At 44.1% G+C, this 16,580-nt stretch overlaps 1 protein-coding gene across 1 annotated transcript in view; it reads right to left on the minus strand.

Moving 5' to 3' along the window:
* Positions 1-4,395: 4,395 nt before the first annotated feature.
* The window catches only part of tnk2b (tyrosine kinase, non-receptor, 2b), a 33,010-nt gene continuing 20,825 nt past the window's right edge, over positions 4,396-16,580 (minus strand). Inside the window, 5 exon segments of the mRNA XM_080837401.1 lie at positions 4,396-6,750; positions 8,369-8,496; positions 11,410-11,505; positions 12,270-13,717; positions 16,182-16,307. Coding sequence (XP_080693527.1) covers positions 6,744-6,750; positions 8,369-8,496; positions 11,410-11,505; positions 12,270-13,717; positions 16,182-16,307 — 1,805 coding nt within the window. The 3' untranslated portion in view covers positions 4,396-6,743.

Raw genomic sequence — 16,580 nt, forward strand, 5'->3', positions numbered from 1 at the left:
TTGTTTGCTGTACATGAAAGACTTACTGTTACTCATTTGATGGACCTAATGCCAAGGTATTTGTTTATTTTTGTTGACACATACTTTCCCTCGAAAACTAGCATGTGACTCACCTAAAGCTCACCTAAAGCCCTTCTCTCAGATTATACTGACCACACACACAGACTTGCCAAGGCAAACATGCACACAAGCATATACACATAATTACTTGCATAATTTTTCACCAACACACACACACACACACACACACACATACACACACACAAATACTCAGTGGGAGGAAAATTCAGGTTTACTAAGAGTGCATTGTGTGCACTGGATTTCATAGTGCCTCAGCACTTACTGAGTGAGAGAACAAATTGATCTTCAGAGTTGGACCACATGGGATGTGAGGCCCTGGCGGATGGATTATCCAAAAAGCAGCATACACATCAGTCACACTGGAGACGAGCTGCCTGCTGTGCCTACTCCTGAGAGTCAAACATGAACATGTGTTTAACAGTCTAGAAAGTTTGCAGTCTCTCTCATCCTCACTCTACCCGACACTGACACATGCACACATACACACACACACGCACACGCACACGCACACGCACACGCAATCACACACACAATCCAGAATTTTACTCCCATAGATAAACACACACTTTCTTTGTTGAGTTCAAGAGATAAACAGAAGATACCATGCATACTATAAAGACAATAAACTCATTTGCACAAACACTTCCACAGGTTTCATTTTGGTTACAATCTATTCATACAGCAAAGCTAAACTTTTTGAGAATGTATGTATGAAGACGCATAGGAAAAATACACTCAGACCGACAGACAGACTAACAAACAAACAAACATAGACACACACTCACACACACACACACACACACACACTCCTTTCTATTTCCCATAGTCATAAAAACTTGCTGTGTTCATCTCCTTTCAGAGTCACATGCACACTTTTCTGTGTCCTACTTCGTTTCGCCTCTCATCCACCTTTCCCCCCCCATCTCTCTGTCCTCCTCATACAGACCCAGCTCTCTTTGTCATGGTTCCAAATAACACACATTAATTGTAATAGATCAGTCTATTTTCCTACTCATACACAGAAACACTCAGTAAAAACAGTCTTCAGATTACAGATTACTTCTCCTTTTGTAAACATTAGAAAAGTGCCCCCCACCACGATGATGAACCACAGGCACTGGATGGAGATGAACACAGATGGTTGCCTCATTCCATTGTATAGCCGTTTTGCAGTTGCTGGATTTAGCGCTCTAGCTCGATACTGGACCGATTCTGATCTTTAAGGAACACTCAGTAAAAACAGTCTTCAGATTACAGATTACTTCTCCTTTTGTAAACATTAGAAAAGTGCCCCCCACCATGATGATGAACCACAGGCACTGGATGGAGATGAACACAGATGGTTGCCTCATTCCATTGTATAGCCGTTTTGCAGTTGCTGGATTTAGCGCTCTAGCTCGATACTGGACCGATTCTGATCTTTAAGAGTCAAAAAAGGTCTAAAAAAAAGGGCCCATGTTTAAAAAGTTTTCCTTTAAGTATGACTACATTCTTTTATTTTAAATGTTATGTCTCTTGACTATAAGGTACGTGTATGGTCAGGCTGAAAATGCATTGTAAACTTGAATTGTAAAAGATATCAATATATTTTAAACATCAATGGAGTGGGATTCCTTGAGTAAATGTCCATATTGATGGTTTCTTGTTTGACAGTCATCTTTGTGTGTGTGTGTGACAAGACAAGCTCATACAGCATGTGGACCTAAAGGCACAGTGTGTAGTTTCCAGTGTCATCTGTTAGTACGAATGTAATATACAGTATTCATAATTATGTTTTCACCAGTGTTTAATTACCTGTAACTATGAATCATTGTGTTTCCATTATCTTACAATGAGCCCTTCATATCTACATAGGGAGAGGGTCCACTTCCACAGAGTCCACCATGTTGCACCGCCATATTTCTACAGTAGTCCAGAGCAGACAAACCAAAACACTGGCTCAAGACAGGCACTTGTAAAGAGAAGGGTATTCAGCTGGTTGCAACTCAATGGGTTAAACTCTTGTAGAGGTGGTGGTGGTGGTGGGGGGGCACTGAGGGGAAGTAAGACAGATTAAAACACATTAAGGGAGGACAAGAACGAAGAACCAACCGCGAGAGCGGGACATAAAAGTACCAGCTGGACAAAGCAGAGAGCCAATAAAAACAAACAAACAGGGGAGCAGGAGATTGACCTGAGGATGAACCTAGCTTTCCCAGGGAGGACTGGCCATATAAGAGGAGAGAAATCAAGAAAGCCACTGCATCCCTCACTAATATGGCCTTTACGCTTCAGAGCAGATGTGTCGCAGAGCAGGCAGTGAGTTGACATTTCACAGACACTGAGCAGTCAAGTATCTCTATGAGATAACAATGTAATGCCTCCTGACATGTACACTTAGCTAACGGCTTTCTGAGACAAAAAGCAACAGCCAGCTTGGCAGGGTGTTTATAAATTAATAAAAGCACTAAAGTCATGCTAATCTTGGTCATTTTGGTCTGCAAACTTGTATTCCCCTCAGCTATTGGGGAGCTTTCTTTTTACACCACAGGCATGAATTTCAATGCTGAGAAAAAAACTCATCTATGACCTGGAGGGGAAGTTTCCCGGCGGCAAGATACGTTTAGCTACCTCCCCCAAGGCACTCTTTCCTGCTGCACTGCATTGTGATTAAAATCTCTGAGAAATACACCAATAATTCACAGCATACGTCATGCATCCCATAATAGTCCCACAAACAGGTATTAATAATTTGCAGGGATGCAGGAACATTCAGACAATAGCACCAATCACAAAGATTGATGGGCCTGAAACTCAGTGATATGCAAAGGTTTTAGAGGAGAACAAGAAGATTTAGTAGGCATAACTCCATGTTCCATTGTTAAAAGATAAACGACACACACACACACACACACACACCACACACACATACACACACACAAACACACACACACACACACAAAATCAGCAACAGCCAAAGCAACACACACACTCACACAGATTCGTTCCCAACACTTCTTCTATATATAATCATGCACACAATCTCTTGCAAGTTGTCTTGTCCCATACACACTGGACACTTGTACTCAAGAACAGAATGTAACTAACTTCAGTATGCTCTTATTTGGGTTCAAACATTCTAGAATCTACAGCATTGACAGCATGCTCTCCTACACACAACAACACTCAGATGGCAGACACTGGTTTGGCAAAACTGTATTTGATCATACAAATGCTTCAGCTACAAAGGAAATCAATGCAACATAATGAAAAATGTCAAACCTTCTATTGCCCAATAATTACATCACAAAGGCGATGATCCCACACTGACCCCCCTCCCCTCCCAAAAACCTTTATGAAGTAAAAATGAATCCCGGGTCTAAATCTTGGGCAAAATGAAAACCCCATTTGTGTTGGACTGATATTAAGCATCTGTCATCCTGTCATTCACAGACGATAGGTGATCAATAGCTGCTTTGAGGACTCTGCGTGGGGCAGAGGTCTGCCCCCGTCTACATGAAGAAACCCAACAGCTCTGAAGACACAGCCAGGCCTGCAGCTGATGGGTGAGGTGCTGACACTAGCGCTAGGAGAGGGGAGAGGTGGAAGATGATTGAAAGACTTGGATGACTGGATGGGGGAGCAGTCCACAGTTTGTACACAGAGTGCCTTTGCCCATCAGTGTCTGCTTTATTTGAAGATAGGATGTTGTTTATGTTTATGATTAAATACCAGTTATTGCAAACTAAATGGTTTTGAAGTCTGACTCATAGCTTCTCAACAATTTTAGTTACCTGTATACCAGTGACCAGTTATTTGCACATCAAATAAATTATCCCTTCATAATTTGCTTAAGCAGTCTGGCAGCAATCTAATTTTACCCGCACTAATTTAAAAATTAACATCTCACCCACAATTTTACTTTTATTTATTTTGAGCTCCTAGACTGTTCCAATTTTAATGGAGCTCAGCACTACTGTGCCCTTACAGTATTGGGATCACTTACCACAGATAGGGCCCATTACATGGAATGGCAGTTTGTTGAATGGCTTGAGGAATTGAAAAAGTTGGGGTTTTCAGTTAGTTTCAGTGACCACGTCAATTACAGGGTAAATGAAAAAAAAGGCAACGTAGCAGAACTGTATGCTTTGCAAATCTAAGATATGAAGTATTCTAGAGTTGTCACGGTCTCAGGAGTATATAGTAGGGGCCTGAACATTCTGTGGAGTTGCTGTTTCTCCTCCATTAACAGGCCCTTAGGAGTACATCTTGTGATTTTATGTTTCTGATGTGAGTCCCTTTGCTAACTTGCTGAGAAAGTACAACAGGCATTCATAGAAAAAAGATAAAAAATAGTTATTTTAATAAAAAATACATTTATATGTCTATATTTATACATTTCAAAATGGCAGCACTATGCCACAATTCAGACACCCAGGAAAAATAATTTGTACAACCATTGAAAGCAAAACACTTTGAGGAATTATCCACTGCAGAAAGGACAAAAAAGACGACAAAGCACACAAAGAAACAAAGGCAAATACAGGGTCATTTCCCACAAGGTAATTTCAGTACTTTTACACCAGCAGCTTGGTACATATAAAAAAAAACGAGAATCAGGTAAGACTGAGACAAGTTATCACTTTTTTGTCGTTAAATGCTCCAATCATGGGTGTCAAATACGCAACAGCACACACACACAAATACAATTCCTTGCCTCATTGTTCACATCAATGGAAGCAAGCTGGTGGTTGTTCTGTAGATGGGAGCAGTGGTCTTCTAGGTTGCTCAAAGACACCTTCTCAAAGACTTGTTCAGTGTCCTGTCGAGGCTGTTTGGTCAGGTGAGGAAACAGTGAGAGCCTTTCCAAGCAAACAGAAGAAGCCACACAAAAACACACACACACACACACACACACAGGTCACTGCATTAACAGCGAAAACACACCAAAAAACACACACACACACACACACACACACAGGTCACTGCATTAACAGTGGGCAGGCGCTGTAGTGTTAGAGGTGTTTAGCAAAGACAATTATCTCAAGCCATCTCCTACAGAAAATAGTGAATGGAGAGTTTTATACACACACACACACACACACACACATACACCACTTCCAAACAGCCAGACAGCTTAGCATACAAACTGCAGTGGATCTTAAAAAAAAACAGTCAGGTCTGTTTGACGGAGCAGGGCGGTGGGTTAGCTAAGCACCTGCACTATCTGAGCAGCCCTGCTTATTGAATAATAGCAGTCAATGAAAAGACAAAGCAATCCATTGGTCATCAGATCCTCCACGTCGCAAGCGCTGACTTTCAAACCCACTACACTGTAGAGGATGATGCACTGTAAGAAGAGCTTGAGCTACTTGGATACTCGGACACAAAGTATGCTACACTAGGCATCACTGCTGAGGTTCTTAGGGAGACTGTGGATTTGTGGGATGCATTTTACTGGGCGACTCACTAAATATAACAGACGACAACACAGATAAGGCTATTCAATGAAGGAATCAGAGAACTCCTGGCGCAACAGCAACCAAAATATTAAAAAAAAAAAACAAAGACCCATGTGTAGTCTGGATGATTGTTGTTGTGCTTGGACGTACTTCAGCAAAAGATACCATTAGAACAGTGCTGGCATTTCAACTGTGCTTTTGTGTACAAATATTAATACTGTAAAACAGGAAGGGCGACGGCCCACAGTGACTTAAAACCCTGTGTTGTACTATTGTGCTGAGGGCTTACCATGACTAGGGGGAATTAGGAAAGCACAGCAAGAACAACGAAAGAGGAATACAGAGTTGGAGACCTTGGTGCCAAGAGAGAGGAGTGCATTAGGTCACAGGAGCAGCACTGAAAGAGAGGGCAACAGGGAACACAGTCTAACAGACACACTCTACACACAACAGAACATAAAACAAATACCTTTTTAACATTAGAACTTAAAACGTCTATGGGTTCCGACCTTGACTTACAACTTCCTTTTCGCAATACATCAAATAAAGTGTCATACTTTAAAAGAGAGGAAAAAAAAATCAGAATATATCTGATGCAAATATATAAACTCAAATCCAAACAAATTACGTTCGTATACACACACACGCACACACACACACACACGCACACACACACGCACACACACACACAGGCACGCACACAAACACACACACACGTAGACGCAGACGCACACACATACTCTTATAAATCTCTGCAAATCTCTCTCCTACTTAACATATAGAACTCTCAAAGGCAGGGAAAACAGGCCAAATCAAACGGACCAGCTGTCCTGGATTCTGAACTAATGTCCTCGTGGGACAAGAAACTGGGCTGGATGAACTTCTGTTCCCGCCGGAACGCAGCAGTGCACCGCCCGGCTTTCAGCAGGGGGCCAGACTCCATGGGGGAGAGTCTTGACACACAGGAGAACACTCCCGACAGGTGCAGCCGTACCACACACTCACACACACACATGGCTGTGCAGTGTGAACTAACAGTCTTGTGGAGGAGGGAGGAGGCCGTGTCCTTGATGGTCATCTTCTGAGGCTCTGAGAGGGGAAGAGGGCACCCCAGTCCAAATGTTTTGTGCTGCCAGCGATGGCTTCGCAGTGGCGCTCACCTCCGGCGGACCGCGACCAGATCAAGTACATGAAGAAGACAGGAGGACGTCTAGAGGACAGTCATCGCCTGGAAATGTAAATAGATAGTCCTGCATAAAATTGCAAACACACATAAAACTTCCAAATGGCACTTTTCTGTATTTTTTTTCTTCAATTCTTCCACATAAACTTGCCACATTTTAAAATCCAAGACTGCCTCCTCAAAGTCCAGCCCTAAGCATCAACACTAAAACTGTCAAGAGAGGTGTCTGTTTGCACCATGTCTGTGTTGTGTCTGAGCTAAGGTGTTCATTATCGGCACGAGCATCGCATAAGTGGCAACTGTTGATATGTCTAGACTGAAGAACAGTGTTGAGAAGTACCTACGTGCTTATACACACTATTTAGCTGCATGCTTTATTCCTGTCTGGGCATCTACTGCTTTAACTACTTGTGCACCAACAGGCAATTGGACATTTCATTTGTCAAGACTGATCCGACGGCCGGTCTTGGGGCACATTTAGATCACATAGAGCAGCAGACTGGACAGCGCACCACTGGAGAGTCCTTGAGTTAGAAAAACCCATCTCATTGTCATTCTAAACCACTTCTGCTGCCGCTGATGCATAAGGTAACACTTATAATCATCATGAAAAGCCATCAAGATAAAATGCTGCCTCACTATTGTTGGCCATGGGCCAAAGGCGGCTGGCAGTGTAACATGGGCTCAGCAAGTGTTACTCGAGAAGTTACCAGTCAATACGGGCTGTGTTTTGCTGAGCCAGAAGTATTTTAGGATGCACATCTGGGGACTACCATGGAGGAAACGTATCAAATGTCCTGTGAAGGTGGCAGTGTGAGAGATTGGAGCAGAAAACGGCATAGGTGAGCAGTGCTTTTGACAAGTTGGCTTTAGAGGGAATGGCAGCCGTATTACAACAGGGACCCATTTTTTAATAGAGTCCTGAAGTTAGACCTGATCCCACAAGACTAATACTACCCAGCCTTCACTCCAATGAAACAGCCTTAAAGTTTGCTTAAAGCAGCACAACGGATCAATAGCTATTCGCGAATGGCATGCTAGCAGCGAAAACTAACGAAATCTCTTGAAATGTGCTGACTTTGACATTATGACAAACTAGTTACTCAACGACTGTCCTTACACAGTCAAACATCAAGCAAGTGCAATACAAGACAAAGCAAGACGGCAAATAAGCTACTTACTAGATCTGCAGAAAGTCAACAAGTCAGGGCGGCGGGCTGCGGGCTGCGGCAGGCACAACTACAGAACGCAGTTATATGCCTAAGGACCCTTGTATCACAATGGCACGGAGGCGATTCTCCATATTAAAAGTCATTGTAGCGACCCAATTTTTTTTAAGCTGTTATTTTAAGGTTAAACTCCTTATCCAAACCCTAATTCTGAAGTATAATTGTTACATAATGGGGCTTTAAGGCAGACAACATAGCCTCGTCACCACCAATAAAATGTATACAACACCAAAAACGTACAACTCTCCAGAGTACTGAGGGACAAGAAATTGAAATGATTAAATTCATTGACGTTTCCAGAACTGTGGGCACCCTGCATTGGGGACCTCAGCTTCAATATGATGATCTTTTGAGTGCCTGAGCTGAGCTGGGCTGGGCTGAGCTGGGACATGATAATGACAGCGGTCTGGAGGAGCTAGTGCACCAACACCAACCTTTGCTTCACGGCGCCATAGGTGTCCAGCAGCTGAGTGCTCGCCAGCTCCAAGTTCCAGTCAAACATCTCCAGGAGGTTAAGACATTCCACTCGAGACTTCAGCCCCAGACAGAAGAGCTGCTCCACCTGCAAACACAAACCGAGAGAGAGAGTGAGAGAGAGAGAGAGAGAAAAAGAGAGAAAGCGGGGAAGAGCAAAACATACTTCAGACATGATCTATTTCACCAGATGAAAGTGTGCTTGTGTTTAATGGCTGAACACATGCCAATGTTGTCTGAGGAGAAAGTAAAATTCAATTCAATTCTGTACTGACTATATTGTATTGTCCTGTTCTAAGGTCAACAAAGCCAATATTTAACAGAACAGCACACCCACGAGGTAGGAATCAGTGATTATCTACTCATCCTACTGCCAGAGGCCGATTCAAATGAAAACATGTGAGCCAATGCCAATAGAACCCTAGACATCTCCATTATGCAGCAAAGTCGAAAGGGCAAGGCAAACGATCAATGGCTTTAAATCCCCTGGTGTAAATGGGAGTAGAGTTAATCACAGTTGCTATTATATACAGGTCGAACGGGGCCAATGTTCAAATTACTGTTTCAAAATCTTCCATGGCAGCAAAATAATAAGGTCACATGATGTAACTGCAAAGAAAAGCAATGAAAAAGCCTGTTCAAAATAACTATTCAACCAGCACAGAAGCACTAGACAAAACACTATATCGCAAAAACCTGCAGCTGCTGTGAAGTGTTGATTATCTGAAGTCATCCAACAAGACAGACAAACAAACTTTCCTGCTTCCATAAAGGCAAGGCAATTATCCGAACACATAGAGTATAAAAAGAATGCCTGCACCCCCCCCCCCCCCCCCCACAAAAACAAAAACCATCAGCCCATATCTACCTGTTAACTACAGTCATGAACCCTTAATGAATTACACAAGAACTCGAACATCTGAATGTGAGGACTTAGCCTAACGCAGAACATTGCTTGGTCCAATCCCATCAGCTGGGACACATTAGCAAGTCAACTCAAGTGCCTCCTCCTCAACACAAAGAGAAGGAGAGGGTGACGCCACGTAACCCTGACAACCATGATGTACTGTATGCTTAAATCATAGACAGATCCACACACAGTTATGGGCAGTGTCTTTGAATTGAGAGAGCTTGTCAATTCAGTCAACCCTTGATGTGGTAAATTACACAAGGACACAAAGGACATTACTGTTGTGAAATGATTGTATGCAATTATATATATATATACAGTCGTATGCAAAAGTTTAGGCACCCCTGATAATCTTTATTACTTTCATTTATAAATCGTTGGGTGTTTGGATCAGGAACTTCTTTGTCACATATATAATACTACATGGACACAGGGATATTTTAGAAGTGAAATAAGGTTAATTAGATAAACAGAGAATATGCCAAATGTATAATAACAGAATTAGACAGGTGCATAAATTTGGGCACCCCAACAGAAAAATCACAATAATATTTACTGGAGCCTCCTTTTGCCAAAATAACAGCCCCTAGACGCTTCTTATAGCCTCTGATGAGTGTCTGGATTCTGGATGAAGGTATTTTGGACCATTCTTCCTTACAATACAGCTCCAGCTCTGTAAGGTTTGATGGGTGCCTAGCGTGGACAGCCTGCTTCAAGACATCCCAAGTATTTTCAATTATATTCAAGTCTGGGGACTGGGATGGCCATTCTAGAACATTGTAGTTGTCCCTCTGCATAAATGGCTTAGTGGATTTGGAGCAATGTTTCGTGTTATTGTCCTGCTGGAAGACCCGACTCCGCCGTAACTTCAGCTTTGTTACAGATTCTTGAACATTATTGTCAAGAATTTGCTGGTACTGAGTTGAATCCATGCGACCATCAACTTTAAATAGATTTCCAGTTCCTGTACTAGTCACACAGTCCCACAGCATGATGGACCCCCCCACCTAATTTTACTGTGGGCAGCAAGTGTTTTTCTAGGAATGCTGCATTAATTTGCCTCCATGCATAACACCTCTTGTTGTGACCAAATATCTCTATCTTTGTCTCATCATTCCACAGCACTTTGTTCCAAAATGAGCCTGGCTTGTTCAAATGTAGTTTGGCAAACCTCAAGCGAGCTTGTTTGTGGCGTGTGTGCGGAAAAGGCTTCTTCTGCATCACTCTCCCATACAGCTGTTTTCTGTGCAATGTGCGCTGAATGGTTGAGCAATTCACAGTGACACCATCTGCAGCAAGATGACCTTGCAGATCTTTGGAGGTGGTCTGAGGGTTATTCTTGACCATTCTGACCATTATTTGCCTTTGCCTCTTTGTTATTTTTCTTGGCCTGCCACTTCTAGCCTTAGCAAGAACTATACCGGTGGCCTTCCACTTCATAATTAAATTCATCGCAGTGGAAACTGATAGCTGAAACCTCCAGGATAACTTTTTGTAGCCTTCCCCTAAACAAAATTGCTGAACAATCTTTATTTTCAGATCATTTGATAGCTGTTTTGATGCCCCCATGTTGCCACTGTTCAGAGGAGAATCAAAGAGAAGCACAACCTGCAATTGGCTACCTTAAATACCTTTTCTAATGGTTGGATGCACCTTTCTATGAAATTGAAGGCTTGACGAGCTAACCAGACTAATTCTGTGTTGCATTTTATCAGCATTGAGTATGTACAGGTATTCAAATCAACAAAATTATGAGGGTGCCCAAACTTTTGCACAGCCTATTTTTCACATTTGATTTAATTTCACACCAATAAATACTGCTACACTAAATATCTTTGTCTGGAAAACACCCCAGCACTCAGTGATAACTACAGATCATCACAGATGCCTAACCACTTGGAAATACAGACAGGGATATTTGTACCTTTAGAGGCTGCTTCTATTGACTGTACACTTGAAATAGAGTGAGGTGGTAAACGTATATATATATATATATATATATATATACATGCTTTATTTCTACTCTGCATCCTTTGGAGAAAACTTCTGCAGTATACTGCATCCCAGTGTACCTGTAGGTAGTTGTCTTACCTTCAGGTAGTGCACAGCCTTCTGCACATTCCAGCCATGATTCTGCAGGGCTGTCTGGCACTCCTCTATGGTCACCCCATGCACTGCCTCCTGCACCTGAAACCCAGGAGCAGAGACACATGCAGGCATCACTGACACATGCCTCACCGACCTCCTGGCACACACACCTGTGCTCTACTAGGAGAGGGAAAGGAACTGTACTTCCATATCGTTTTGACTGACTGATCAATGGGAAGATCAAAAGCAGCACTGAGGATAAGCCATGCTGTTCTCTAGTGCCCTCTACTGACGAACACCAACAAATGCCTACAGTGCCTGCATTCACCTGCAAAATAACCCTGACTGGTGTATGGTGTATAGTCCACACATGATTATGATGGCACTAGTAAATGGTGTCTTTAGTCCTGAACACTTGACATGCTGTTCCATGCTGCACTGTAGGGCTAGACCAGCAGGTCTTCTGTTTCTACTCATTTGAATTAACAGACCGGCCACATTTCCCAAGGGTATCAATTATAGCACCAAAAAAAGATATTTTTGTTATGTTATGATTTAAGTTGTTTATGAAAACAAAGACAAAAAAAGAAAGCACAGTTTTTTTAATGCAAAACTCCAAATTGCCCTCCAAGGTATACTCTAACAGACAGATGCCATGTTTACATATTGCTTGATTGGCACTTCTACTTAAACCAGGTATTTAATGTCCCCCCTCACACACAACAGACACAATTTGAGTGAGCCCACTGACTTCAATTATATCCCTTCTAAAAGTGAAACCAAAAAATATTATGACTTAATCACAAACGATTCTGCTTATGTTTAAGAGCAGTTAGGTTGTCCCCACACACACTGGTGCTCACCTGTCGAACACGGTCTGTGGTGGTTCCGCCGGCTGGCCCCTCCGTGCCCGGCCCTACCAGGCCAGGAGAGCTCTTCCCAGCCCCTCTGCCTGCCCCACAGCCTGTGAGGGTGCTGTTGTTGTTGGAGGAGAAGTTCACCTTAAAGTCGCCATGCTGCTGCGGCGGCTGCTGTTGGACCATGGGCCTTACTGTGGCAGTATTGAGCTGTCGTCTGTCCTCCGACCCCTCTGCCTCCTTCAGGAACTTATCGTAGCGGTCCAGGTAGGTCGGTCGCTCGGGCAGGAGGTAGTAGTGCGTATTGCTCACCTTCTTGCCATCGCGCACAATGGGCAGGATGCAGGGCACTTTGGCAGGCTCCTTCTCCTTGCCCTGGGCCTGGATGACCTTGGGGGCGGCGTACTTGGGGTCAGAGGCGAAGCTCTGTGTGGTGGGCATGAGTTTGCCTGGGGAGCTGGAGAGGTAGGCTGAACCCGTGCCGATGCCCGGGCCCAGGCTTCGCTGCTGGGGTGAGCCCACGTGGAGCATGGCCATGGGGCTGGGGGTGCGCGAGCTTGGCTGGGAGAAGGGGTCCCGGGGAGGGATCTGAGGGGGACACTCCTTGTCGTCCTCGACTGACACTTCCCCAGACCAGCGGGTGTAGTCAGAGCCCCGCTTAGCAGGCGGGCGTGGGGGAATGGGGATGCGCGGCGGGATTTGGGGCTTGTCATTACAGCAGACAGACAGGACAATCTGGCGGTGGAGGTCCTGGCTGGGGCTTGGCGGGCCCATCTCTCTGGGCACGTTCAGCCTCTTCATGCACTCCTGCTGCAGCTCCTGAAAGATCTCGGCCGACTGGGAGAAGCTCGAGCCATGGGGGTGCCGGCAGGGCAGGAAGAGGTTGTCCTCCACCAGGGCCCTCTCATTCAGGGTTTCCCCAGCAGTGAAGCCGGGGGTGTGAAAGCTAGCGCTCCGACTGCAGCCATGTCCTTGACCCGGCTCCTGGGGGTCAGTGCTGTTAATGGAGCTAACCTCAATGTCGTCCTCGTCTTCAGCCACGTCGTCATAAGCTGGGGGGGGAGGCAGAGGACGGGCGTCCCAGTCCACCACAGGGGTGGGGTGTAAGGGGCGGGGCAGAGACCGAGAGGGGCTCTGGGGCGGGGTTCTGTCCAGGAGAGACTCTGCCTCCAGAGCCAACTTGGCCAGAGAGGCCATTTGGGCCTCCATGATGGGGGACGGAGACGGCGTAGGTGGGGGCACCTCCTCCCCAAAGTCAATGAGCGCCACCTCATTGAGTGTGCTTCCTCCGGGCGTTCTGGCCCCATAGGGGGACCGGTCCCCGAATTTGGTGGCTGACACCCAGGCGGCCGGTTTGAGTTTGAGTCCCTTCACCCCTAGCTTTTTCAGGGACAGCTTTGTCAGACCTGACGGGGTCACATCTTCATCCTCCGCCACAGCATCATAACATGGCTCTATAGACGCACACAGAAGAGAGAGAGAGAGAGAGAGAGAGAGAGAGAGAGAGAGAGAGAGAGAGAGAGAGAGAAAGAGAACAAATCACATTTCTCAACTGGCTTACAGATGACAAGCAAGTAATGATGGCTTTATGTGAAAGTGAGTGCCCTTGCTCCGGCTGATTGACTGTGTTTTTCATCCCATGTGGGGCAGCTGTGAAAAGCCTTTTGAAGAACACCACACTTTTCGTGACAGACATTTATCACTCTGACAAGGCCATGATAACCTGAAACCCATTAAAGCAAAGAGCCACCCAATGTGACATGTCGTTTAAGGTGCCCCAAGGTATAGGTTATTCAGTATACAGCAGCCATTACACTCCGCCAAGAGCAACTAGTGGAAAATGGGACTGTCAGCTGTGTTCGTAAAACCACCACTTATCCTGAAGAATACAATGGGACTCTAGAAGATCAGCTGATAATGGCATTCACAGCGCTGAAGCTGAGATCTCTTGTATACACAAAGAGAAAGCCTTGCCGAAACGCAGCAGGATTATGGAAAGATAGCTACTAAAAAGACCATGGAATACCTATGTGAGGATTTGAAAGCCACATATGCATAGCTATATGCATACTAGGTTAGGCAAGCTTCATAATGTACAAATCTTTGTTGTTTTGCTGTGGTTCAGCTCTTATGGTGTTGTCACAGGCTTCACACATCCAAATACATGCTTCATAACCCCACAGTCCTGCAGGATAGCCTAGGGAACTTAGTTTGCAACTTAACTCTACACACACAGGTTAGTACAGGGAAAAAGACAAGGTCAACAAGGTCTTGAAAGAAGGAGGGAAATAAAGATATGCATATAGTCCGTGAGGTACTAGAGGAGGTCAAGGTTTATTGGTATCATTTGAGAGCTCTCCACATAGGCATTGAGAATTGACATGATAACAAATCCCAAATACGTAGCTTACACTAGCTAGGTAATACCATATAAATTAATGAATTAAGTCTTCAAAACGAATAAATAACATGTTGCAGTGCATCACATTCATGGTTCCAGAATAAAGAGGGCAGATCCCTAATCTTTTTTTTTAAAACCCCTTTTAAAAATATTTTTTCTATCTTTATTTAGGGTAGTTTGTTCCATTCCACTGCCTCATAACGATAAGGATAAAAGAGGACCTACCCATCACAGTCCTGTGGCCGTGTAGGGTGGGATTAGACTGACTACCTCTTGCATTGTGCCTGTGAGATGGTTTCTTAAAGAATTAAAATACTTTGGCGCTCTCTTTTGAACCATATGAAGTTGGTGCTCAACAACAGAATTACTTCATTTTGGGCAGCCTGCAGTTGGTGCTTGAAGGATTTCTTGGGTCCCCACGAGCTGATGGCATAATCACTTGATTCCTTAGTAGGACATTACTTAGTTAGAAGATTTGCTTTCCTAGCTAAAAATCTGGTTGCAGAATGAACTCAGCCTAGGGCCTTCAATGCCGTAGAAGTGCCCCCTGTAGGACGCAACCGAGGTAAGTAACTAATGTCTTTGATGTAAATAATATTCCTTCTGTGCTAATGTCCAATTTGGCCTCCTTTTGTAGCCTATTTACTGCTCCAAACAGGACTGGTTGTCTTACCTAGGTGTAGTGGCAGTCTTTTTCTGTCTGTCTTTTTCTGTCAGCCAGGTTTTGATGATCAAGCTTTCTGTTAAAATGTCCTATATAGATTTATCTATATGAGATACAAGAATAGCTGATTCATCAGCATATAAAAAGGGGAAACTAGGACCGGCAGCTTTATATCGTTGGTGTACAATAGAAAGAGCAACAGGTCAAGTAAACTGCCCAGGGGGCACCACAGGAATTTGACACTCTTGTGTGTATGCCTGACAAAACATACAATGTGAGGCCTTTCATAACCTCATGGTGAGACTTATCTTTAATCTGTGACGCATCAAAGACTTTTATTTGCACATTTGTTCAGACTAGTTTGTGTTGAATGTGGCTCACTAATGTTACCCAGTATGATGATGATCATTAACATTTCCTGGGCATTTGTGTGTCCAACCAGGAGTGTATTTTTTATTTTTTTTTAAACACAATTTTACGGATTTGTATTTTCAAAATAATATGTTTGTCTCATAAACAAAATAAAAACTGTTTTTACAACTCAGTCAATTAATAAAGAATTATAGAATGAATAGACGTAAATTTGTCATTAAGGGGCATCTTCTGTGAGGGGGCTCTGCAGAGGATAAGCTACTGATTCCAAACTGCAATCATGCCGAAATGTGATAACCAGAAATCTGTCTTTCAGAATATACATATTCCAATTTGCCACCTTGAATAGTACCCTATGGACTACGTTTGGGTACAAGGCTCATGAACTTATAGAGAGAGAGAGAGAGAGAAAAAGAGACAGAGAGAGAGAGAGAGAGAGAGGGAGAGGGGAAGTGGAGAGGGGAGAGAGCTCAGGCTGTACCTTTGAGGAGGGGTGCTAGGAGAGAACAGAGGGGGCAGGAGCAGTGGGTAGACTGCACTGAGGGCGAGACGCCAGACTTACTCTTGACCAGCAGAGACGGCTGGGGGGGGCGAGGGGGTGGCTCCTCTGCACCCCCCCAAATGATAGAGTGAAAAAGGGAGAGACAGGGAGAGAAACCAGAAGGAAGTGGGGGGCAGAGAGAGATACGTAAGACAAGCAAAGCAAATGTAAACCAAATGATAGAAATACAGACAGACGGTGGAAAAGAAAAGATATAAATAAAAGGAAAGAATAAAGAGTAAGGGGGGGGGGGGGGGGGGGGAGAAAGTAAGATGCCACCATGTAAAGCCAGACATGTGCAGGAAGATGTCCATTGAGAATAACAGCAGGTGTGAGACA

Source organism: Sprattus sprattus (assembly GCF_963457725.1).
Source record: "Sprattus sprattus genome assembly, chromosome: 4".
NCBI lineage: Eukaryota > Metazoa > Chordata > Actinopteri > Clupeiformes > Clupeidae > Sprattus > Sprattus sprattus.